The sequence below is a fragment of the Myotis lucifugus genome, unplaced genomic scaffold (genome assembly GCF_000147115.1).
Source record: "Myotis lucifugus unplaced genomic scaffold, Myoluc2.0 scaffold_98, whole genome shotgun sequence".
Taxonomy (NCBI): domain Eukaryota; kingdom Metazoa; phylum Chordata; class Mammalia; order Chiroptera; family Vespertilionidae; genus Myotis; species Myotis lucifugus.
Window position 1 is genome coordinate 3671649 of NW_005871146.1, and position 23818 is coordinate 3695466.

The 23818-nt window shown below is 42.9% G+C and overlaps 2 protein-coding genes across 4 annotated transcripts in view; one reads left to right on the forward strand and one right to left on the reverse strand.

Moving 5' to 3' along the window:
• Positions 1-16251, forward strand: part of RAD52 (RAD52 homolog, DNA repair protein) — a 50483-nt gene extending 34232 nt beyond the window's left edge. For all 3 annotated transcript variants that reach the window (XM_006092125.3, XM_023756717.1, XM_023756716.1), the window contains 5 exons: positions 11765-11961; positions 12129-12274; positions 13339-13422; positions 14280-14486; positions 14879-16251. In XM_006092125.3, coding sequence (XP_006092187.1) covers positions 11765-11961; positions 12129-12274; positions 13339-13422; positions 14280-14486; positions 14879-14940 — 696 coding nt within the window. In that variant the 3' untranslated portion in view covers positions 14941-16251. The remainder of the gene's footprint in view (positions 1-11764; positions 11962-12128; positions 12275-13338; positions 13423-14279; positions 14487-14878) is intronic.
• Positions 16252-16959: 708 nt separating this feature from the next.
• The window catches only part of WNK1 (WNK lysine deficient protein kinase 1), a 142422-nt gene continuing 135563 nt past the window's right edge, over positions 16960-23818 (reverse strand). Inside the window, exons 27-28 of the mRNA XM_006092130.2 lie at positions 20571-20758; positions 16960-19891 (exon numbers count right to left, since the gene is read on the reverse strand). Coding sequence (XP_006092192.1) covers positions 19574-19891; positions 20571-20758 — 506 coding nt within the window. The 3' untranslated portion in view covers positions 16960-19573. The remainder of the gene's footprint in view (positions 19892-20570; positions 20759-23818) is intronic.

A 23818-nucleotide genomic window follows, 5' to 3' on the forward strand; every position in this document is an offset into this window, starting at 1 on the left:
TAATTTTGTGCACTGGGCCTCTAGTACCTAATAATTAAATATCTGATTATACTGTATTCACCTTCTTCTTGTGACAATATGAGATGATAAAATGCCTTATTAGTCCAAGTTGAGAAATTTTACCTTTTTACTTCATGGAAGCACTTTTCGGCTTCTCTTTGGCATATCCAAATTGCCAGCATCACTACTCTTCCACTTTGGGGCATTAAGTAAAAACCAGCGTTACTTGAATATAGTCACTGTGCTACCACAACAGTTGATCTGATAACTGAGTTGGCTACTAAGTGACTAATGGGTGAGTAGCCTATAATAGCTGAACAAAGAGATGATTCAGGTTCCAGTTGGGATGGAGTGGGACAATGTGAGATTTCATCATACTACTCAGAATGGTATGCAATTTAAAATGTATGAATTGTTTTTTCTGGAAGTTTTCATTCACATTTTTTCTGCAATTGACTGTGGACAGCTGAAACTAGAAAGTGAAACTGCAGATGGGATGAATAATGTAGTGTTTTTTGTTTGTTTTTTAATGTTGTTGCCTGGCTTTGATATCAGAGTAATGCTGCCCTCATAGTGTGAGATTGGAAGTGTTCCTTCCTCTTCAGTTTTTTTGGGAGGTTGTGGAGGATTTGTGTTAATAATTCTTAAAATGTTTGGCAGAATTCTCCAGTGAAGCCATCTAATCCTGGGCTCTTTTTATTGGTAGGTTTTTTACTAATGAATTCATCTCTTTACTAGTTTCTGGTCTATTCACATTTTCTATTTCTTCATGATTCAGTCTTGCTAGGTTGTGTGCTTCTAGGAATTTATCTCTTTCTTTTAGATTATCTAATTTGTTGCTGTACAATTGTCTATAGTATTCTCATATATGTTTTTATATTTCTACTAGAGGCCCGAGTGCACGAAATTTGTGCACAGAGCGGGGGGTTCCCTTAGCCCAGCCTGCACCCACTCCAATCGGGGACCCCTTAGGGGATGTCCAACTGCCGGAGATCGGGCCTAAATTGGCGGTCAGACACCCCTCTCACAATCTGGGACCGCTGGCTCCTAACCACTCACCTGTCTGATTGCCCCTAACCCCTCTGCCTGCCTGCCTGATTGCCCCTAACCTCTCTGCCTGCTTGTCTGATCACCCCTAACTGCCCTCCCTTGCCAGCCTGATCTCGCCCCCAACTGCCATCCCCTGCCAGCCTGATCTTGCCCCCAACAGCTCTCCCCTGCTAGCCTGATCTTGCCCTAACTGCTCTCCCTTGCTGGCCTGATCACCCCTAACTGCCTCTGCCTGCCTGATCACCCCTAACTGCCCTCTCCTGCTGGCCTGATCTCGCCTCCAACTGCCCTCTGCCAGCCATTTTGGTTCTGATTGGTCATTTTCAATGCCAGTCAGCGTCTCTGGGCCTATCAACGGGGCCTCATCAGAAAGGCAGGGCTGATCAGCAGCCCCGGTGGAAGCCTGGAGAGAAATGGAGGCTCGGCTGTTGGCCAGGCTGGGAGAGAAAGAGAGGCAAGTTCTGATCAACAGCTGCCACAGAGGCTACGGATCAGACCCTGCCTCTCTTTCTGCAGGCCTCTCTCCGGGCCTGATCTGCAGCCCCCTAGGCAGTCAGTGCTGGGTTGGGGCACCTGCAGTGGTCCCAGTCAGTGCTAGGTTGCGTGGCAACCCAGCACTGACTTCTGGTCTGGTCAAGCCATCTGTCGTTATGACCCTGGCTCTTTATTATATAGATGATTTCAGTTGTATTTTATTTCATTTCTGATTTTAATTAAATAATCTTTTCTTAGATAAACTAGCTAAGGGCTTTTCAATTTTGTTACTCTTTTCACAATAACTCTTAATTTTGTTGATTTTTTTTCTATTATCTTACTGTTCTCTACTTCATGTGTCTCTGCTCTAAGCTGTATTTATTTCCTTTCTTCTGCTAGCTTATAAACTTCCCTGTTAGCATTGCTTTTGCTGTATACCATAAGATTTGGTAAGTTGTGTTTTCATTTTCATTTTCTCAAGATAATTTCTAATTTCCCTTGTGATTTATTCTTTGATCAATTGTTATTTTAAGAGTGTGCTATTTTATTTCCACATATTTGTGGATTTTCCATTTTCCTTCTGCTATTGATTTCTAGTTCATTTCATTGTGATCGGTAAAGATACTTTGTATCATTTCTGTCTTCTTCAATTTAAGACTTGTTTTATAGCCTAACATGTGGTTTATCCTGAAGAATGTTCTGTGTATACTTGGGAAATACAGGGTGTCCCCCCAAAAATGTATACACACCCTTTGAATAATTATAAAGGCAGTATTTATTAAAATATATTTTATTTTCAAAATTAAGCTATCAACTGTTAAAGTGTGTATACAATTTTTGGGGACACCCTGTACATATCTTATTGTTGGATGGAGTAGTCTATATATGTCTATTAGGTCCAATTTGCTCTTACAGCATTCAAATTCTCTATTGCCTTATTGATCTTATGTCTGATTGTTGTATCCATTATTGAAAGTTAGGGTATCAGAGTCTCCTGTTATTGTGTTGCTATGTATTTCTTTTTTACAATCTGTCAAAATTTGCTTTATAAATTTAGGAGCTCTGCTATCTAGTATATAAATACTTATAATTGTTATATCTTCTTAGTGAATTGATCCTTTTATCATTATATTATGTCCTTTGTCTCTTATAACAGTTTTTGACTTAAGTCTATTTATGTCTGATATTAGTATAGTCCCCCTGCTCCCTTTTGGTTTCCATTTACATGGATATCTTTTTATATCCTTTCACCTTAGGCCTATTTGTGTTCTTAGATATAAAGTGAGTCTCTTGGAGAAAGCATATAGTTGTATCTTGTTTTTTTGTATTTATCCATTCAGCCACTTTTTTTTTAAATTAGGGAAGTTAATCCATTTACATTTAAAGTTTTATTGATAGGGAAGGACTTATTGTCATTTGGTTAATTGTGTTCTGTATGTCTTATTGCTTTTTTGTCCCTCCTTCCTTCTCTTATTATCTTCCTTTGTGTCTTGAATATTTTTGTTAGTCACATTAGATTTCCTCTTGTTTATATGTGTATATTCTACAGATATTTTCTTTGTGTTACTATTGTAATTATGTAAAAAATCTTAAAGTTATAGCATTTTATTTTATATATTTTATATCCACTAACATAGATTTATAGTTACAAAAGTTTTAATGGTTTTAAAATTATATTTTATATTCATTATATATTTTAATGTTTTTCATATAAATTCTGTTCACCAAAATTAAAATAATACGGTTTTGCCCATGTATTTACCTTTACTGGAGAAATTTTATATTATATGCTTCATGTTGCTGTCTAGTAGTATCCTTTTGTTTCAATTTGAAGGAATCCAATTAGTATTTTTTTTTCTTTTTTTTGTGAATCCTCACTCGAGTATATTTTTCCATTGATTTTTAGAGAGTGTGGAAGGGAGAGACATTGAGAGAGTGAAAGGGAGAGACAAAGAGAGAGAGAGAGAAAAACATCAATGTGAGAGACACATCGATTGGTTGCCTCTAGCATGTTCCCCAACTGGGGCCAGGGATCGAGCCTGCAATTGAGGTACGTGCCCTTGACCATAATTGAACCCGTGACCCTTCAGTTGTTGGCTGACGCTCCAATCACTGAGCCAAACCAGCTGGGGTATTATTTTTAAGTAGAGGCCGGGTGCATGAAACTCATGCACGACGGTGGGGGGAGAGGGTCCCTCAGCCTGGCCTGCACCCTCTCCAATCCGGGACCCCTCGGGGGATGTCCGACTGCAATTTTAACAGATGACAGCTCCATTGTTGTTTCTTTCTTTTCATACTTAAAACCATTGGAATTAGTAGGTATTCAAAGTGTGTATACATTTTGGGGGGACACCCTGTATATCTCTAGTCAGCGGTGAAAGGAACCAATGGCGGGTTTGGAACCCCCAGACAGGGAACCTCGCATCTCCCCACTCCGCTTTCCACCTTCGCGGGCAGTGGGAGAATCAATGTTTTCTCTCATTAACTCGGAAAAGCACGTCATGTCACCTGTTGCCCGGCAGGAGCGCGCTAGGCCCCGAGCGAGTGAGACTTAGTCAGGGCGGCCTTCACTCATGGGTGCCGGCACCCCCAGTGCACATTCCTCCTCTGCAGTCACCCCGACTCTCCCACTGTTTCACTGAGAGGATGGGCCTCCTTGCCTTCTCTGGGTTCCCGACTTCAAACGCTGACCAAAGGCACCTCAGCGAGGGCCGCCCCATGCCCACCAGGTGTGTCTGTCCACACCTGCTCCCGCCTCAGCACATGCATTAGCCCCATGGAGGCGATCTCGTCGCCGCACTGGCCTCCACGGGAACGGGGTGTCACCACTCCGCCCTCTCACTGTCATATCACAGGCGCCCATCCTGAGCACGCAGACACGCTCCAAAGGACGTGAGCATGGAGGGGATGTGCACACATTGTGTGGGGGATGTAGGCACGCCAGGGTTGACGGAAGTGCGGTGGAGGGGCGGGGGAACGTGTGCACGCCGCGGTCCGGGACTGTTGCGGGTGCACGTGGGTGACAGCGCGCTGTGGGACATTCACACGCAAGGGAAGCGGGGAGGGGAGAGGATGCGTGCACTGGAGGCCTGCTCCTGCGCAGATCTGCAAACCCGCGTGGCTTGGCCAGGAGGACATCCATCTGGCCCGCCGTGGTGGCTGTCCTTTCGATCCGCACCTTCTGGGCCAGGAGGCTGCACCGCAGCGAGGGCGAGGGTGAGGGTGAGAGCGAAGGCGGCTGGCTGAGAGTGCTTCACAGACAACCAGCACGCCATCAGTCGCAGGGGCCGCCGCCACCGAGCCGCCTCGTCACCGGGCCCTGTGCTACCTCTGTCACTGGGGTGCTTCCAGGCCCTTGGCACACAGGGAGCCGGCTGCCCACCACAATGCCTGGCGCGCTCCGAGGGCGGGATCTTCCCACAGGCCTTGCAGGAAACAGCTCAGGGAGGGCGCCTCAGGGTCGGTAGGACTGATGGAAGTGGGGGTGTGGCATGGAGGTAGTGCCTGTGCTTCTGTTAACTTCACAATGTGTTTTATACCACAGCATGGCGGCGGCTGTGAGCGGTGCCAGGCGGAGCCTGCAGGCCAACCTGAAGCAGCGCCTGCGTGCCATCAGGAGCACTCACAGCCACTGCCATGTGGGGAGTACAGGCCTCCCTCCGCCGGGTCCACCTCTTCCGCCCACCTAAGCCTTCTGCGCCCGCAACCTGCTGTTCCATAGTCCATCTGGTCGTTTTGGTCATGAGGGCCCCTGGCTTTTTATATATTAGGATTTTTTGAGGAACCTCCATACTCTTTTTCTATTAGCTGAACCAATTTACTTTCCCACTAATGGTGTACAAGAACAAGGGTTTCCCTTTCTCCACATCCTTATGAACAGTTGTTATCTCTTGTCTTTTTGATAATAGCCATTTTAAAAAATTTTGTTTTTAAAACAGATTTTTTTATTGGTTTCAGAGAAAGGAAGGGAGAGAGAGAGATAGAAACATCAATGATGAGAAAGAATCATTGATCGGCTGCCTCCTGCATACCCCCTACTGGGGATCGAGCCCACAATCCAGCCCTGACAGGGAATCGAACCATCACCTGATTCATAGGTAGATGCACAACCACTGAGCCACACTGGTTGGGCTTGATAATACCATTTTTAACAGTGTGAGGTGATGATACCTCATTGTGGTTTTGTATTTTCCTGATGATTAGTCATGTTGAGCACCTTCTTATGTACCTATTGGCCACCTGTTTGTCTTCTTTGGAAGAATATCTGCTCATATCGTCTCATTTTTTTCATTATATTGTTTGTTCTTTTGCTTTGCATTATATGAGTTCTTTATGATTTTTTGGATATTAACCCCTTGTCAGGTATATCATTTGCAAACATTTTCTCCCATTTGGTAGGTTGTGTTTTCATTTTGTTGATGATTTCCTTTGCTGTGCAGAAGCTTTTTAGTTTTATATAGTACTACTTGTTTATTTTTTCTCTTTTTGTAAATTATCTTTACTTTTGTTGTCAAATTTAAATAGTCATTACCAAGACTAATGGTAAACAGTTTATTGCCTATTTTTTTTCTAGGAATGTTATGTTTTCAGGTCTTATATTCAAGTCTGTATTTTATTTTGAGTTAATTTTTGTGTATGCTGTTACTACTGGTCCAGTTTTATTCTGTTACATGTTGCTGTCCAGTTTTCCTAACACCATAAATAATTTCTCTGCCCCATTCTTTCTCTTCTTCTGAGACTCTTTAAATATATTGTGTGATAGTGTCCTATCAGTCCCTTATCTCTCCTCACTTCTCTTAATTTCTTTCTTCTTTTTGCTTCTCTGCTTAGATTATTTAAAATGACCTGTCTTCAGATTGAGATTAGGGTAATGCTGGCTTCATAGAAAGAGCTTGAAGTGTGCCTTCCTCTTGATTTTTTTGAAATCGTCTGAGGAGGATAGGTTTTAGTTCTTCTTTGAATGTTTGGTAATACTCCTCTCTGAAACCGTCAGAACCAAGGCTTTTGTTTGCTGGAAATTTTTTGATCACTGCTTCAATTTCATCTGTAGTTATCAGCCTATTTAGGTTTTTTGATTCTTGCTGATTGAATTTTGGAAGATTGTATTTTTCTAGGAATATGTCCATTTCGTCTAGATTGTCTAGTTTGTTGGAGTAGAGATGTTTGTAGTATTTTTTTACAATCCATATTATTTTCTGTGGGGTCAGTTGTTACTTTAGCTATTTCATTTCTGATTTTGTTTATTTGGGTCTTCTCTGTTTCTTGGTGAGCCTGGCGAGAGGTTCACCAATCTTGTTTATCTTTTCAAAGAACCAGCTCTTGATTTTATCGATCTTTTGTATTGCCTTTTGGTCTCTATGTCATTTATTTCTGCTCTGATCTTTATTATTTCCTTCCTTCTGCTTACTCTGGGCTTTTTTTGTTGCTCTTTTTCTAATTCTTGAAGTTGTAGGATTAGATAATTTATTACCATTTTTTCTTGTTTTTTTGAGGTAGGCCTGTAGAGCTATGAACTTCCCTCTCAGGACTGCTTTCACTGTGCCCCATAGATTTTGCATTGGTGTGCTTTCATTGTCATTTGTTTCCAGGATGCTTTTTATTTCTCTTTTGATCTCTTTGGTAACCCAATCATTGTCTAATAGCATGCAGTTTAGCCTCTAAGTGTTTGATTTTTTTTCTTTTTTTACTGTTTTTGTAGTTGATTTCTAATTTTATGCCATTGTGATCTGAGAAGATGCTTGATATGATTTCTATCTTCTTGAATTTGAAGAGACTTAGCCTGTGTCCTAATATGTGGTCTATTTTTGAAAATGTCCCATGTGCACTTGAGAAGAATGTATATTCCATTGCTTTCAGGTGAAATGTTCTAAAGATGTTAATTAGTTCCATCTGATTTAGTGAGTCATTTAGGATTGCTGTTTCTTTGTTGATTTTTTTCAAGACTATTTATCCAGTGACGTCAATGGGATATTATAGTCCCCTACTATGACTGTATTGCTGTCGATCTCTCCCTTGATGTCTTCTAGAAGTGTTTTTATGTATTTGGGTGCTCATGATTAGGGTGCATATATGTTTACCAGAGTTATATCCTCTTGTTGTATTGATCCCTTTAGTTTTATGAAGTGGCCTATCTCTTGTTATGCCCTTCACTTTGAGATCTATTTTGTCAGATATAAATATTGCTACCCAAGCTTTTTTTTTCATTTTTATTTGCCTGAAAATTTTTTTCCCATCCCTTACTTTCAGTTTGTGTGTCTTTTGTTCTGAGGTGGGTTTCTTGTAGACAGTATATATATGGATCATGTTTTCTTATCCATTCAGCTACCCTATGTCTTTTGATTGGAGCTTTTAATCCATTTATGTTTAAAATTATTATTGACTAGATGCCCGGTGCATGAAATTCGTGCACGGGGGAGGAGGGGCTCCCCAGCCTGGCCTGTGCCCTCTCACAGTGTGGGAGCCCCACAATCGATCACCCCAAAGAGGTAGGCCCCGCCCACCCATCCAGAGCTCCTTCATGGATTGCCCCAAAGAGGTAGGCCGGAGCTGCGGGACCCACCTCTGTACCGCATGGAGCCGCGGGACCCCCGGCCTCACCGCGTGGAGCCATGGGACCCACCTCCGCACTGTGCACGCAGTGTCAAGCTCTCGCCCACCCATGTACGCACGCAGCCCTGCCCACCCGTGCACGCTGGTGCACACGCAACCTCCTGGTGATTGCTTGTTAGTGTGAGGGCATCATGGTGTGTGGGTGTCTCAACCACATAGGCTTTCATTAATAGGATAGGTTTATTGCCATTTTTATTCTTTATGCCTGTGTTCCTTCTTCCTTTTCTATTTCTTCTTTTTACAAAAGTCCCTTTAACATTTCTTGCATTGCTGGCTTGGTGATAATAAACTCCTTCAGCCTTTTTTGTCTACGAAGCTCCTGATTTCACCTTCAAGTTTGATTGATAGCCTTGCTGGATAGAGTATTCTTGGATTCAGTCCCTTGCTTTGCATCACTTTGTATACTCTTTTTTATTCCTTTCTGGCCCGATGTGTTTCTGATGAGAAATCATTTGATAGTCTAATGGGAGATCCCTTGTAGGTAACTTTCTGTCTCTCTCTTACAGCCCTTAAGATTCTTTCTTTGTCATTAATATTTGCTATTGTAATTACATGTCTTGGTGTGGGCCTTTTTGGGTTCATCTTGTTTGGGACTCTGCTTGTGTGAATTTTTTCCCCCCCAAGTCAGTGGAGTTTTCTGTCATTATTTCTTCAAATAGGTTTTTCTATTCCTTGCTCAACTTCGTCTCCTTCATTTCATGTTGTCCCAAAGATCCCTCAGGCTCTCCTCCTGCTTTTTAATTTTTTTTCCAATTGCTGTTCAGATTGGGTGTGTTTTCCACCCTGTCTTCTAACTCACTGATTTGATCCTGTGCTTCTTCTAGTCTACTGTTGAAACGTTCCATTGTGTTTTTTATTGCAGCTATATCATTTTCCATTTCCTCTTGATTCTTACATAAGTTGATTTTCTCTTCCAACCAGTTTAGGAACCTTATGACCCTGCCTCTGAATTCTTTCTCTGACATATTGCTTGCCTCCATTTCATTTAGTTCAGTGGTTCTCCCTTCCTAATGCCGCTACCCTTTAATACAGTTCCTCATGTTTTGGTGACCCCCAACCATAAAATTATTTTTGTTGCTACTTCATAACTGTAATTTTGCTACTGTTATGAATCGTAATGTAAATATCTGATATGCAGGATGTATTTTCATTGTTACAAATTGAACATAATTAAAGTGTAGTGATTAATCGCAAAAACAATATGTAATTATATATGTTTTCCGATGGTCTTAGGCGACCCCTGTGAAAGGGTCGTTCGACCCCCCAAAGGGGTTGCGACCCACAGGTTGAGAACCTCTGACTTAGTTCCTTTTCTGACAATTTCTCTTTTTCTTCCCTTGGGGCATTGTTTCTTTGTTTCCCCATTTTTGCTGTCTGTTTCTGGTCCTGGGCACCCTGCTTGGGGTTTGAGAGGTTGAAGACCCTATCAGGCCAATGGTCTGGAAATTGTCAGCCCAGAGGCTGGGTCTGCCTTGAGTCACACCCCTTTATTGTCTGTGCTCTGAGTTGCATCCCTTTCTCCCATGGATCTGGTCCCTCAGTTATCCACTTCAGATGCTCGGGGTGGTGGGAGCGCGTGCACAGTTCCTCTGGTGTGCAACTCCCTGTAAGGACCCAGCGCTCTCTGACATGCAATTCACTTTGCAGCCCCGGCACCTGTGGCAGGGTGGCACCCTAGATACCTCTGTCAGCGCACTTGCCGCACAGTCCTGTGGCCCCTGGCTGGGCACACTGGATTGCTCTGGTTTGCTCCAGCAGTGCTCTCCTGTGGCTCGGAGTGGGGCATGTGCTGGGTTTCTTTGGATCACACATTCCTCACTTTCCTGTGGCCCAGAGTGAGGCATGCACTGGGGTGCTCTAGTTAGCCCCTCCCCAGTGTGGAGTGAGGGTGGTTTGCTCTGGGTCATACAGTCCTCGCTTTCCTGTGGCCCGGAGTGAGGCACGTGCTGGGTTGCTCCAGGTAGCTCCAGCAGGACTGTCTCGGGGGCCGGGGTGGAGGGGGCACAGGTTGCTTTGAGTTGCACAGTCAGCTCTCCTGTAGCCCTGAGTGAGGTGCATGCTTGGTTGCTCTGGGTCGCACAGTTCTCGCTTTCCTGTGGCCCGGAGTGAGGTGTGTGCTGTGTTGCTCTGGGTAGCCCCAGGGTGGAGCAGGCGCGGGTTGCTTTGGGTTACACAGTCAGAGCTCTCCTGTGGCCCGGAGTGGGGAACGCACTGGGTTCCTCCTGGTCGCCCTGGCAGCAGGTCCTGGGGCTTGGGGTGGAGCGGGCACTGGATGGCTCTAGATCAGACTGGCAGCATGGTTCTGGGGCCCAGCGTAGGGGTGGGGTCCAGGGTTCTCCCTGGCTTGTACTCACTGCAGGGTCTTAGAGCCAGATCCTGGGATACTGGGTCCCGGTGGGCTGGTGAGGAGGCCTGGTGCCGGAGGTCACTCCGGTGAGTGCTCACTGCAGAGTTCTGGGAGCCTGCCAGGAGGCACTGCGCCACTCACTGATGGGGTATGTGAGTGGTTCCACTTGGATTATGGCTGGAAAGTTGCATTCTCTAGGTGTCCTCTGCCCTTCCTTGTTGAAAATGGTCTCCTCAACTGTGTCTAATTTGTTAATTCCGGTGGATGTTCTCTGATTTAGTTGCTTTTCTGGCTTGGCTGCAGGAGGAGGTGTGTGACACTTCTGCCTATTCAGCTGCCATTTTTCTTCTCTTGTCTATCTGGTTTTAACGATTCTATGTGCCATGTAAATTGAATCATATGTACTTGTCCTTTTGTGACTGGCTATTTTACTTAGCATAATGTCTTCAACCCATGTTGTAGCATAAGGTCATTTCTTTTTAACCTACTCATTTACTTTCTCATGCAGATAAGAAATTTCAGTGTAATTTTCATTTTCAGGTTATCTTTATCAACTCAATCCCTCATTTTCAATTATTGTTTCAGTATCCATATTATGAATTGGGAGAGAAGTTCTTCCAAAGTGAACAGTCTGAGTTTCTGTAGTGCTCATGTCTAGGAAGTAAAACAGTTTGCCCTGTGCTATGAAATACACAGTTTGTTTCTCTCATTTGGTCAGATCTAGAAACCTCAACTGGGCGATTCCCTAGTTTTGGTTTTTCAAGCTTTTTCTTCCTGTTATTTGAAGGACACGTAATGGTGCCATGACATACCCAAGGCTTTTTCCGGGATGAATGTTGTGTTTGCAGGGGATAGTTCTGGCAGAAAGGGCAGAGAAGGTATAGGCTTCCACAAAGACTGTGTGATCTTTTCTATTAAAAAAAAAAAAAAAAAGGGAGAGATAAAATGTAGACAGCACCAGACAGATTCAGTTGCCAAGGAAAGATTCAAATTAGATTTTACAGACCATTTGCCCTAAATCAAACCTAAAATAAGATTCCTTTTTATCAAAATCATTAATACTGACCAGTATAAAGTAGAAAATGAAATTGTTTACTCCTCATGTAATTAAAAATATTACTTGAAGTGTTAGATCTTTTGTCTGAGTTTCTCAGGACCTAGAAGTCATGATGGATAGAGGATTGTCATGCTGTTTTCTAGGAATGTAGATCTTTAAGGCAGGGAAAGGAAGGAAGGGGAAGAGCAGTTGGAGGAAGTTATCTACCCTTTTTCTTCCTTCATTAGTTGCCTCTAGAAGTGGATTTAACTAAAGCAAAGAGACAAGATTTTGAACCATTTGTGGAACAAGCGAGATACAGCAGCTGCCGACAGAACATGGCTCTGGGACCCACAAAACCACAGGAAGCAACCTCTCCTTGCAGACCAAGCCACTCAGATGATCCCCACATTATGATGCAGGGGGATAAGGACAGCAGATCCAGGTACAGGACCTAAGTTCCTACCTTTCTCTTCTGCCTTCTCATGCAGACTAAGTTATCTCCATTTTTACCTTCAGAGCCAGCAAGTTGGTTTGTTTGCCCCTCAGAATTGTATATTGTTTGTTCAGGTAACTCAGGAACTCACTCCCACCTTGTTGCTCCCTATGCAGAAGCCTGGCGTCCTCTGCTGCGGAGAGTGATGCCACTTTGCAGCGGAAGCTCCGGCAAAAACAGCTGCAGCAGCAGTTCCGGGAGCAAATGGAGAAACAGCAGCGAGTTCAGCTATCTGCTCCATCCATTGAAAAGAAGAATCCAGGTTTGTGAGAAGGCTGGGAGCAGAGGCCCCAGGGAGGTGTCCTCAGTACCCCAGGGAAGGCTTGTGGTCTGAGGACTCTGATCCTCTGCCAGCACAGTATGGTTAGTCCAAACCAGAGCTCCAGTAACACACAGGATAGATGAGACAAAACAATTAAGAGTGAAATCCTGTGTATTTTCCCCATTTCTAAAGACACTAATCTTTCGGGGGTGGGAGGGAGATGGGGAATGGGCCTTGACAAAATCCGAAACTTGAACTAGAAGTTTCTCGGTACAGAGGGTTTTTTGCTCGTTACTTTGACTGCCTCTGCATTACAAAGCCTTTCTGAGCTGACTTTGAATATAAGGAAGATTTGCATTTGAAGGTAATGGGGGCTTCTGGTAATTATTTATCTGTGACCTTGTTTATTTCAGAGTTCAGATTCAGTGGGAGTAGTATATAGAAGTTATTTTTGGAGTCTTTCCCAGAGAGTAGAAACAGAAAGGCTAATCCCAGATCAATGGGATTTTTGCTTAGCTTCTCCCTAAGAATTATGAAGTTTATAAAGGACTTGCTTTCATTAATATTCCCCTCAGCGCTGAGGCTGAAATTAATGTAGAGGGGGAAAAAACATCAACTTACGGTGCTTGGATGTTCTTAAGAATTATTCTAGATCTTTAGCTTCCAAACCATTGTAGAGTCCCTGAGGGCGAGGGGTGGAGGAGAGTCCTCCAGGCCTTTCCCCCACCCCTATTCAGAGTCATTGATTATATTGGTTTCTCTATATTGAATCTCTACTTAAGAATATCTTGGAACAAAGTTATAGCTTTAAAAAGTAAAAACTAGGCCAGATGTCTTCTAATAACCCTTCTATTTATGTCCCTAAAGGAGAAATAAACTGTTTCTCCCTCCCCAATTGGGTAGGGGAAAGGCTGTTTTGAACCTCATATAGATCTACAGGGGGACTGGGACTCAGGGTGTTGAATTCTGCTATTGGCTGTGCTATGAACCAGTGTAACTCTAGGCTGCTTTGCACTTCTGAGGCTGCTCCCTCACACTTGAGTTCTGCGGTCTCTCCTGTGTAGCAGAGCCACCGGTGCCGCCTTTGAACCACAGCACTCCCAAAGCTGATGGTGCAGAACCAATCACCGAGAAAGACTTTCCTGCAGGTCAGTATATGCTACAGGGGTGGGCAAACTTTCTGACTCGAGGGCCACAATGGGTTCTTAAACTGGACCGGAGGGCCGGAACAAAAGCATGGATGGAGTGTTTGTATGAACTAATATAAATTCAAAGTAAACATCATTACATAAAAGGGTACGGTCCTTTTTTTTTTTTTTAGTTTTATTCATTTCAAACGGGCCGGATCCGGCCCGCGGGCCGTAGTTTGCCCATGGCTGTCTAGAGGGATGCTAAGTATTAATCAGGAAATACCTACGAATTGCTTGTAAGTTACTGTACTGGATACCTTGGGTAGTTAGAAATGCATTTTAAAAAAGGCATAAAAGCCCTGGCCGGTTTGGCTTAGTGGTTGGAGCATCGGTCCTCTGACTGAAAGGTCGTGGGTTCGCTTCCTGGTCAATGGCACATACCACAGTTGCAGGTTCCCCAGCTCTGGTAGAGGCACATATGGGAGGCAACCAATCAATGTACCTCTCTCACATAGATGTTTCTCTCTCTCCTTTCCACTCTCTCTGGAAATCAATGGGGAAAATATCCTCAGGTGAGGATTTAAAAAAAAAAAAGAGGTATAAAAATCCCTTCTGCTTTATAGCCCCATGAAGTTTTAGGAGAAAGAGGACCCAGAGTGGATTGATAGCAGTTCTGACGGTAGCACAGATTTAGCTCCCTTACTGTCCTAACAGAAGTTTCAATGTACTTTTAGGAGTTGGGGAGAGAGAATCTATAAACTATCAATGGGCACTCATGATATGTGATTTCTTATGACCTGCTTTTCTAGTACTTTATGTGAGAACACTCCCTTCTTTGTTGATACTACATTTTCCTGTGATCTCTGTCTTTGCAGACAGTTTTGAAATATGGGATATGGTTCCAGAGGCAGGCGACAGTGCTGTCAAGCCCTTGTCTATACCAGAATCACACCAGACTGCCGCCACACCAGTCCTGAAGAACCAGATGGTGACCCGGAGCAGGACCCCACAAAGCCTTTGCCACCAGAATCCACAAGCAAAATCGCACCTCCAAACTCCCAACGTTAACCAACACATAATAGGTAGCAAAGTGTTTTAGAAACAGATATTGGAGAACCTGGGTTTAGTTCTATGAATTTTAAAGGTGGAATAGCATTCCATTTAAAAAAGTTGGGTAGAATCATGACAGAGGAATAGCAGAAAATAGAAGGTAATTGGTTTGAGAGCCAGAACTTGTGCTGTGCAATCCTAGTGGGAAGCTTAGGCATGACTGCATTAGGAGCTTTTCCTATGAAAAGTGGGCCCGCCATGATTACTTACAATCTGGTCTAGAGTTAACAGAGGGATGTCTTCATAACAATTTTCATTCTTAGGTTTTCAGTTTATTAGGATCATTAACTAATTCAGAAATTACTAGCTGTGAGTTCATTTTAAAATCATGGCAGCTATATTTTAACAGCTTTCTCTTGCATAGGAAACTGTGATTCCTACAGGAAGAACCAGGAGTTGAAGAAAAGGAAATTGGATCCATCTTAACAGAGGCTCAGGTCACCTCACCAGACTCTCACAGAGGGACTTTAGAAAACTGCTTTTTGGCCATGAAATTGTTCATTATATTCCTAGGGAATGAGCTTTATTTCCAAGGATTTACTTGGCTTCCTTCTGAACTTTTCCAGAGGATATGACTACTGGAGCCTACTGCAGATAAAGCTGAGCAGCTGGAAAACAAGTACTCTAAAAAAGCTTGTTGCGACACGGCGGCGGTCCCTGAGCAGATCGGACCTCTCGTTCGTGCACCTTGCTCAGTGTCCTCTGCAGCCAAGTCTGACAAACCCGATATGGCTGAGATTGAGAAATTCGATAAGTCGAAATTTAAGAAGACAGAAACACAAGAGAAAAATCCACTCCCTTCAAAAGAAACGAACAGGAGAAGCAAGCAGGCAAATCATAATGAGGCACGTGCCGCCAATATGCACTGTACATTCCACAAGCATTGCCTTCTTATTTTACTTCTTTTAGCTGTTTAACTTTGTAAGATGCAAAGAGGTGGGATCAGTTTAAGTGACTGTGCTGCCCCTTTTCACATCAGAACTACTGACAACGAAGGCCGCACCTGCCGCTCCCACCTGCCTGGCTGGCTGGCGGGGAAGGGGGACAACTTGCATTTTGGTGAAGGAACGAGCTGGGTGGGACGAAGGTGAAATCTAGAGTTAAACCAAGCTGGTCCAAGGGGTCCTGCGGGCTGTAAAATGCAGTTTAATCAGAGTGCCATTTTTTTTTTTTGTTCAAATGATTTTAATTATTGGAATGCACAATTTTTTAAATATGCAAATAAAAAGTTTTAAAACCTGAAAAAAAGAAAAAGAAAAGCTTGTTGCACATTGAGTAGGCTTTGGGTAGATTAAATACCTTTTCTTGGGCTCTTGATGCTCATTATTTATTCTTATTATATTAATACAGAAATTTTAGGCATCACCAGTGGCTGAAAGTAACATAAGCCATACTACCAAGCACCAACTTTTAACAACGACCTACATTACTGGGTGTCTGCCTTTCACTTCAGGGCACCAAGTTCCAATGTTGCCCACACAAGGACTGTACGTCACGCTTGGAACAAATTGGGAGTGGTGTTTGACTCCTGTGCATCAGAGTCCAGGCTGATCTTCATCCATGTTAATCTCTCATTTAATTAGGGGGACAATGATGTAAAGCCAAAGAAAAGGAATTTCAAGAACACAAAATAAATCCATTATTTGGTAACAAAATAGAAAATGTAAGTTGCTGTATATAGTTCCCCATTCAGATGTGTGATAAACCCATCTTAACAATAAATTGTTTTTCCATCATGCTTTGTAGATGTTTCATAATTCTTTCCCTCAAATAATGAGTTTGCAAGTCTACTTTTTAAGGTGCATTTTTGGGCTGTACCTTTTAATCTAATCTTGAAGCAGTGGCTTTTATTTTTTTGAATAACATTCATTTGTGGGAAGCTGGGAACCTGAGGCAAGGAACTCTTAAAGAACAGAAGGCAGTAATCCATTTCTATTTCTTGGGAAGATGAAGAGGCAGTGGCTTACCCTAATTTCTCTCTTTTTTTAAATCCTTACCTGAGGATAATTTTCCATTGATTTTTAACGAGAGTGGAAGAGAGAGGGAAAGAAGAGAAATATTGATGTGAGAGAAACACATCAATTGGTTGCCTCCTGCACAAGCCCTGACCAGGGCCCAGGCCAGAAAAAAAGCCTGCAACTGAGGTATGTGCCTTTGAGCGGAATCAAACCCGGGACCCTTCAGTCCACAGGCCAATACTCTATCCACTGAGCAAAACCGGCTAGGGCTGATTTCTCTTTTATCTCACCTATTGTGCAGATTTGGTTATATAGCCATCTTTTGATTTTGATATTCTTATCATCTTCAGAATATCATCTTTGTCTGCAGCATAACCATAGTTCAGGTCAGAACTGCCACTAAAGTTAGGAATCCAGTTATAAATTGCACACAAAACAGCTAATGAAATCATGAAAAATGAATTGGTTGGGAATGAAACCCCACAACTCATCAAAAGCAAGTTTGGTTTATTTGAATGGTTTCATTAAATAAGTCTACAAAGGTTACAAACTGAAGCACAAAGCGCAATCTTACAAGAAGCGCAACACCCAGAGTTAGTGCAAAATGTACAATTAACGGCTGCGGAGAAACCCAAGGTTTGAATTGTTTATTCATTTTTTTTAAAACAGTATACATTGTTAAATAATGTAAGGAAAACATTTATAATTCAGAAAGATTTTTTAATGTGGAAAAAGATACTCAAAGTGTACTATTAACACAAAAATAATTTAAACATTTCAGTAGCTAGTTCATTCCTCTAGGCTTCAGTTATTTCATCCACAGGAAGGAAAAAAAAATCAACAGTAAATAAAACCAGTTCTTTTTTGTGAATGAAGAGATCCCAAAATTATTGAACCAAAATAACAAACAATGTGCTGCATTTGGCTTGCTTGTTTCTCTAGTAAAAAGTATTGTTTCATTTGTCTTAGGTGGTCCATTTCTCGTTAATTTGGCCACCTTCTTTGTTCTATTCCTTACTCTTACCATCTCCCCAAGAATTATAAGCAGAGAATAAGTAAACAATTTTGAAGGAGGGCTTGGAACCTCTGCCCTTTTCATTTCTACCTTCCTAAAACCTTCAGCTTTCATTTGCATCATTGGGGCCTAGGCTAATGTAAAGAAACAGGGCCCACGAAGGGACAACAGGATAGGAGAGCCAAATAGGCTCTTCCTATTGTGGTGATTCCTGGGATGTGCCGTTGAGGTGGGTAAGAGGTTGGAAATATGTCAATTTCCCAACTCAAGAGTCAAGACAAGAAGCACCCAAAAAATTAAGAGTCCTAACTTTTTCCCCATCTTCAGAGATAATAGAGACCCCCAGTTAGCCAATTAGGAGAGTATTTCCTGAAAGCTCTGAAAATAATAGAACTGCCCATTATAACTAGGCATAGCACTAAATAACACTGGTTGGTTGCAGTTATTACTTAAGGAGAATATTTGTTAAAATGAAATGTGAGAATATCAGTTGCAATTGCAGAAATAAAGGTGGCACAACAGATTATGATCCTGCAACCATTTGGACATAGGAGAAGAACAGGAAGAATATGATTCTTTCCTATAATGCTTACTTCAGATGTGGTTCCACTTTCCACAAAAATACAATACCCCAAGCTGAGAAATGCCTGGTACATTTGCAACAAGAGGAAAGCAATCCAAACAGTTTTTTTTAGAGCAACTTTCTCCATTTGTGACACTTCTCACTATCACGTTTTCCAACTTCAAAACTAACCCCCTCTCGCTTCCCATGTTCAGCCATTTCTTCTAGGTCTGTTCAAGCCCAGCTCAATGAGTAAGGCTATGGCCAGGCATCACATTACTTCAAACAAGTTTGTTCTCCCATACCTTAGTCTTTTTCTTTCACTTGTCCCACGCCTCCTTTAATCTTTTAAATTGCCCAATTTTATTACAGCACCCCTCCTCACTACTCCTGAAACAGAACTTTCTGCTTTCAAGCACTGATGTCAACTTAATTTCTCAACCTGCTCATCTCACACCTGCTCTAGACAAAATTGTTAAGTGACTTAAGAACACTCTCAATTTCCCTTTGGCATAACCCACTGCTGGGGTCACCTGGGCCTTAGATTTCCTCCCACATGCCCTTTGCTGATCTGGGGTCTGATGAGAAGTTGACGCTAATGGCAAAAGCAATAGAAGTCCAAGGCACTAAAATATCCAGCAAGCAATACTGGGAGAACAGAAGTATTCAAGTAAGTAATTTATACAATTTTACATTCACATTTATTTATCTAATACAATGGAAATACAAAGGAAAACGTTAAAGTGTCTCAATAAGTAAAGGACAGAGCTAGCTTTTTTTTCAACCTTTTAAACCTTTCATATTTTCATCTTAAAACTACTGTTGTCCAACAACATTTATATATCACAGTGTTTCCACATCAAAACTGATGGCAAAGTTACATGTCCGCAGGGAACGTTTTTTTCCTAATTACTAATGCTGCAGTCAAAGCTGCTAATATCATCTGCTTAAAGCACTAATGACCTATCATAAGAAAGGGTTGAAACTTCAGTCTTCTGGTGTTTTTCACTGGGTTCTAAAGAGAGAGAGAGAAAAAAAGGGGGTGGGGAAGAGTGGGGGTGGGTGGAGGAACAGGGTAAGAAAGAACCCAATACTTTTGTCTTGTGGCTTAGATTCTTGAGGGAATGAGGGACTTGGGGTAGGTACCAAAATTAAGAGCTACACCCACTTAAAAATACAGGTGGGGTTTGGTTTTCCCTTGAGCACTCTAATAGCTTCCTGATAAAAGCCCTTCTCTTTCCTAGCCCTCACTGTTGGGTACAGGTAAACAGGAAAGCACAAGTTGAAGCTACCCCACCACAAGAAAGCTGCTCTTTCCTTCTTGTCCCACTCCAATTAATGGTGAAGGGGAGGAAGACTCTCCATTTTGAGGGCTCTAAGCAGTATTAAAAACATTCCTTTCTGGCAAGAAATAATCAGTTAAATGCAGCACTAGTAGTTAGTATATAGGCTACTAACCCCTCCACCCCCAATCACTCAGCACTCTTTCCTGTCCCCAAATCTACTCAGTTAATGTCTCTAGGTCTAAGTGGTCCGCAGGTTGGAACCTGGGGGGTTGCTGATGGATTTCTGCAAATTGCTGATGTTGAAATTCTGTAAGGAGGCAGTCCCCACAGGCTGGAACTGCCCAAGTGGCTGTGGTGCAGGGCCACCCGTCCCACTCCATTGAGTGCCAAAGGGAGGAGCTGGAAAACTGTACTGCTGTGGGGGGCACATAGACTTGGTGAAGTGACCTAGAGAGGTAGCTGATGCTGCAGAGATGGGGGCAGGGCCACCCAGGTTTGAGGTCATGGAGATGCACAGCTGACCAGGTGCTGAGAACTTCCTTGCCATTCCAGGGCCCTGAAAACAAAACAACTCATTGTAAAGTGTGGTGTAGGCATAACATGCGTGAGTGTGAAATGGGCAATACAAAAATACAATTTTACAACTGGGGCTGTTCTACTCTTATAAACCCTTTCATAATAATAATTATTGGCTCTTTACACTTACCTAACAGGTGAGAATAACCATTCAGTTTGGAACTGAGTGGTGGTGTGTGTGTGTCTGTTTGTGTATGACGACGGGCATGCAGTTCAGGGTAATAAAGGAAAGGGAAGAAAAAATTGAGTTGACCAATAGGGAGTGAAGGATTCAGGGAAGGAAAAATAAAAGGGTACTTGGGTGATTTTTGTCTTGTTTTTCTAAAAGTATTAAAATTGCCTGGCTGGATTGATACAGTGGTTGAGCGTCACCCCATGGACTAGGTCACAGTTTGATTCCCGGACAGGGCACATGCCAGGGTTGCAGGCTCGATCCCCAGTAGGGGGCGTGCAGGAGGCAGCCGATCAATGATTCTCTCTCATCATTGATGTTTCTATCTCTCTCTCCCTTCTCTCTGAAATCAATAAAACCGTATTTTAAAAAAGTGTTAAAATTAATGAGCTACTAAAGTAGATCACAGCCTGAAATGTTAAGCATGGTCTCAGATGTGCTTAGTGACACTAATCGATTAGGAAAATGGAAAAAAAGGAAAACTTACCTCATAATTCATATGTCCTTTGCTTCCTCTCCTGCCTGAAAGATTCATGGCATCTCGGGCCCAATTGTCCACCAACTTGTGCAGGTCATCTGTGAATGTGCCCTTTCTGCTGGAGGTCATGGCAGGAGGCTGAGTTTGGGCAGCTTGGCTGTTCACTGTCCCCCCAACAGTGTTTGTGCTGCTGGTCCCTAGAGTTAGAAGAAGCAACAGAATATAACCATTACATGGTGTTTGGATTATAATTTAATGAAGAGGAAAAGCTTCACAGAATGATGAATGGCAAGCCACAGAATGGGGAGGATGGATTGGGAAGCCATGCAACAAAGGAAGATTCCAAGTCCTTATTTAGCCAAATGTTTTGCCATAACAGGGCAATGAAACCAGATTCTCTTTAGGAGCTGCAGGTAAGGAAGGCTAAAGAACTTAGGACCATGGTTGGTACAAAGGGCAGGGCCCTCTTTCAGTCCATTCACATAGCATCTCAGAGGACTGAAACGTACTGCCAGTAAACGTTTCCAGCATCGATGAGGGAAGAGTGGGATGGTCAGTGAGGCTAGCTGTTCTAGAGTGTTAGAGAACGCAGGGCAAACAAGGTGATTTCTTGAGCACTGGGACAGGTTTCGAGTAGGAGTTACAGAAATGCAAAGACAGGTGTTTGGCCCAGGAAAAGACATAGTTCCCAAGCCATGTGGGACTTGGCCATAATCTTTAGCCATTCCTTAATGGAAAGAGGTGGTAAGAGAAACAGCATGCTCTGTTCAAAAACACTTTTCACGTGGACCCCATAAACACAAATTGTAAACATAAATTTGAGAGGAAATAAGGCTTCAACCTTTCCCAATTTCCTATGAGTGAAGAACCAAGTTTACTTGTGAGGGAGGTTTACTGTTTGCCTGAATCTTTCAACTCCAAGAAGGCATGCTTTTCCTGAAGATGACCTCAGTTTCAACTGGTTCCAGGATCCTCAGCCCTTCCACCCCCTTTCCCAGAACAGCAAGCACTCTTATGTGGAAGCAATAGGAACACTCAGCTGAGGCCGGGGTGCAAAAGGGAGGAGGAAGCTTTGAGGTGCAATGAAGGAGTTCTATTTCTATAGTTTGATGAGAAGAAAGGAGTCTGTGTCCTGCCTGATTTCGGCTCTGCAGGAGGGCACACTGAAGATTATGCGAAGAGGCAAGTTTTAGGGAAGAGGGAGAGAAGAGTCATGGTCTTGTTTGTATACCCTCACCCCACCTTCTTAGCAGATATCACATTTGCTATAGAATAAATAAAAGGTACTAAGTTGTGAGCACTAGGCCTTAAGATATCCCAGTAATGCTGGGGGCTACATAAATGCATACATTTTCCTGCTTTCAAGGTCAAAGCAGCACTGGAGCACAGCAGCATACCTGAAGCAACTCTGCCACTGAAAAGCCCTTTATGATCCATTGCTGGTCAAGTTTATACCACACTATCCAGAGATGGCACACACAAGCATGTCAGTACTCGAGAAACAGCTAATTCGGAGGTGAAGCTGCAGAGGAAGGTCACATGCTTCTTACCACCAAGGCTTGACATGGAACTACTGTAGTGTGTGCTAGCTCCCTTCTCAGTGCCCACGAGAGCCACAGCGAATTGCTCTTGCACGTACAGTGTAAAGGGAAGAGTAAGTTCCCCTATGGCACAGGAAACAGCCTTCCTCGAACAGCGAGAGTGAGACAGTGGTGGAATGGGAGGGAGGAAGAGGCAGTGAGGATGGCAGTCATGATGGTGAAGTCCAGAAGGCAAGCATATCATGCATGAGGACCACCATCTGGTTCGAATGGTGATTGCTTAGTGAGCTTGATGGTAAGTGAGCCAATTAAAACAAAACCAGACACTATCCCAAGTGAGCAGAGCTGTCAAAGCCAAATACAAGAAGCTCTGTGAGGTGAACACCAATTACAAAGCTCGTGCTGGGAGACCCCCTGCTCTGGTCTCATGCTTGTTGCCTTTCATGCTGTGAGGCCCCTGTATGACCAAATCTCATGTCTCACTTTAACTTATATTACACAGTAGTGGATTCTGAAGGAAAGGTTTATACCTTGAGGGAGAGTCAACCATACAGCTGACCTTCTTATTCTGGCTTCTGAAAACAGGTTTTCCCATTAAAGGAAATCACATCCCTTTCTGACTAGAAATAAACTCCTGGGAAAAGTTGACTATAAACACTAGAACATGTTGTGGATTTAGTCCATTTCAGTAATAAAGTGTCTAAGAACATTTTTAATGCAAACATTTCTGAGAACACTGTGTTCCTTCCAGAGTATACTGACTAACCTTTCTCAGTTCTGCTGAAAAGCTCTCAAAAGTAAGTGTATGCTGAACCACCCAAAATCTGTTCTTCAATTTTCTCCTGCTATAATACGTTTTCCCCACCCTGACACCGCCAGATCCTAGTAACAATAACCTATTAGTAGCCACAACTTACTGCCTAGTATATCCCAAGTATAGCGTTTTCTGGTTGACCTCGGTGGCCTGTGGGGTTTTGAACTGCCTGCACTTTAATGAAAAGCTACCAATCTAAGAAGCCAGACTCTACAAAGTTGTGCCTTTCACCTCACCAACCTAGCACATGTGGGGTAATGGGCTCTTGTATGCTGTGACCACTGCTGATTTTCCAGTGGCCGGCACATTTTGTTAACTAACAAATTCTTTCACAAAGGAGTCAGGAGTCCTTGATCTCTCTGTACATATCCATGGGCTTATCAAGCCATAATGCCACAGAGGCAGGCTTGCAGGGAGTCATCAATGAAAACACTGACTATGAGGTGATTTCTTAATCTGGAAGGATAGCCAGTGGTCAGCAAATAAGCATGTTAAATAATATATTAGAAAAGGGTGCGGAACTAGAGAGATGGAAATTGGGAATCAGGGAGTTGTGAGGCTTCAGGGTTCAAAGAACTCAAGGATAACAGGCTTTGCAATCAAGGACCAAAAGTAACAGAAAAATAAAAGATAATTACTACAGAGCTGGTTGCAAGGACAGACTTTTTTCACCATCTTCCCTGAAGCACAAAGAGAGAGCAATGTGTTAAAAATAAAGAAACATCAGTATAAAATATTTAGAATCTCCAAACAGCACACAAAGTCCCAGCAAGAGAAAGCAGGAGGGGGACAGACTGGTAGGACCTGGAGCCCTTGCCACAGATGTAGTTCTATGGGATGTATTTTACTGGCTGTTAGCTTTGACTTGGTTATATGATGGGCTGTGGTACCTCGCTGACAGA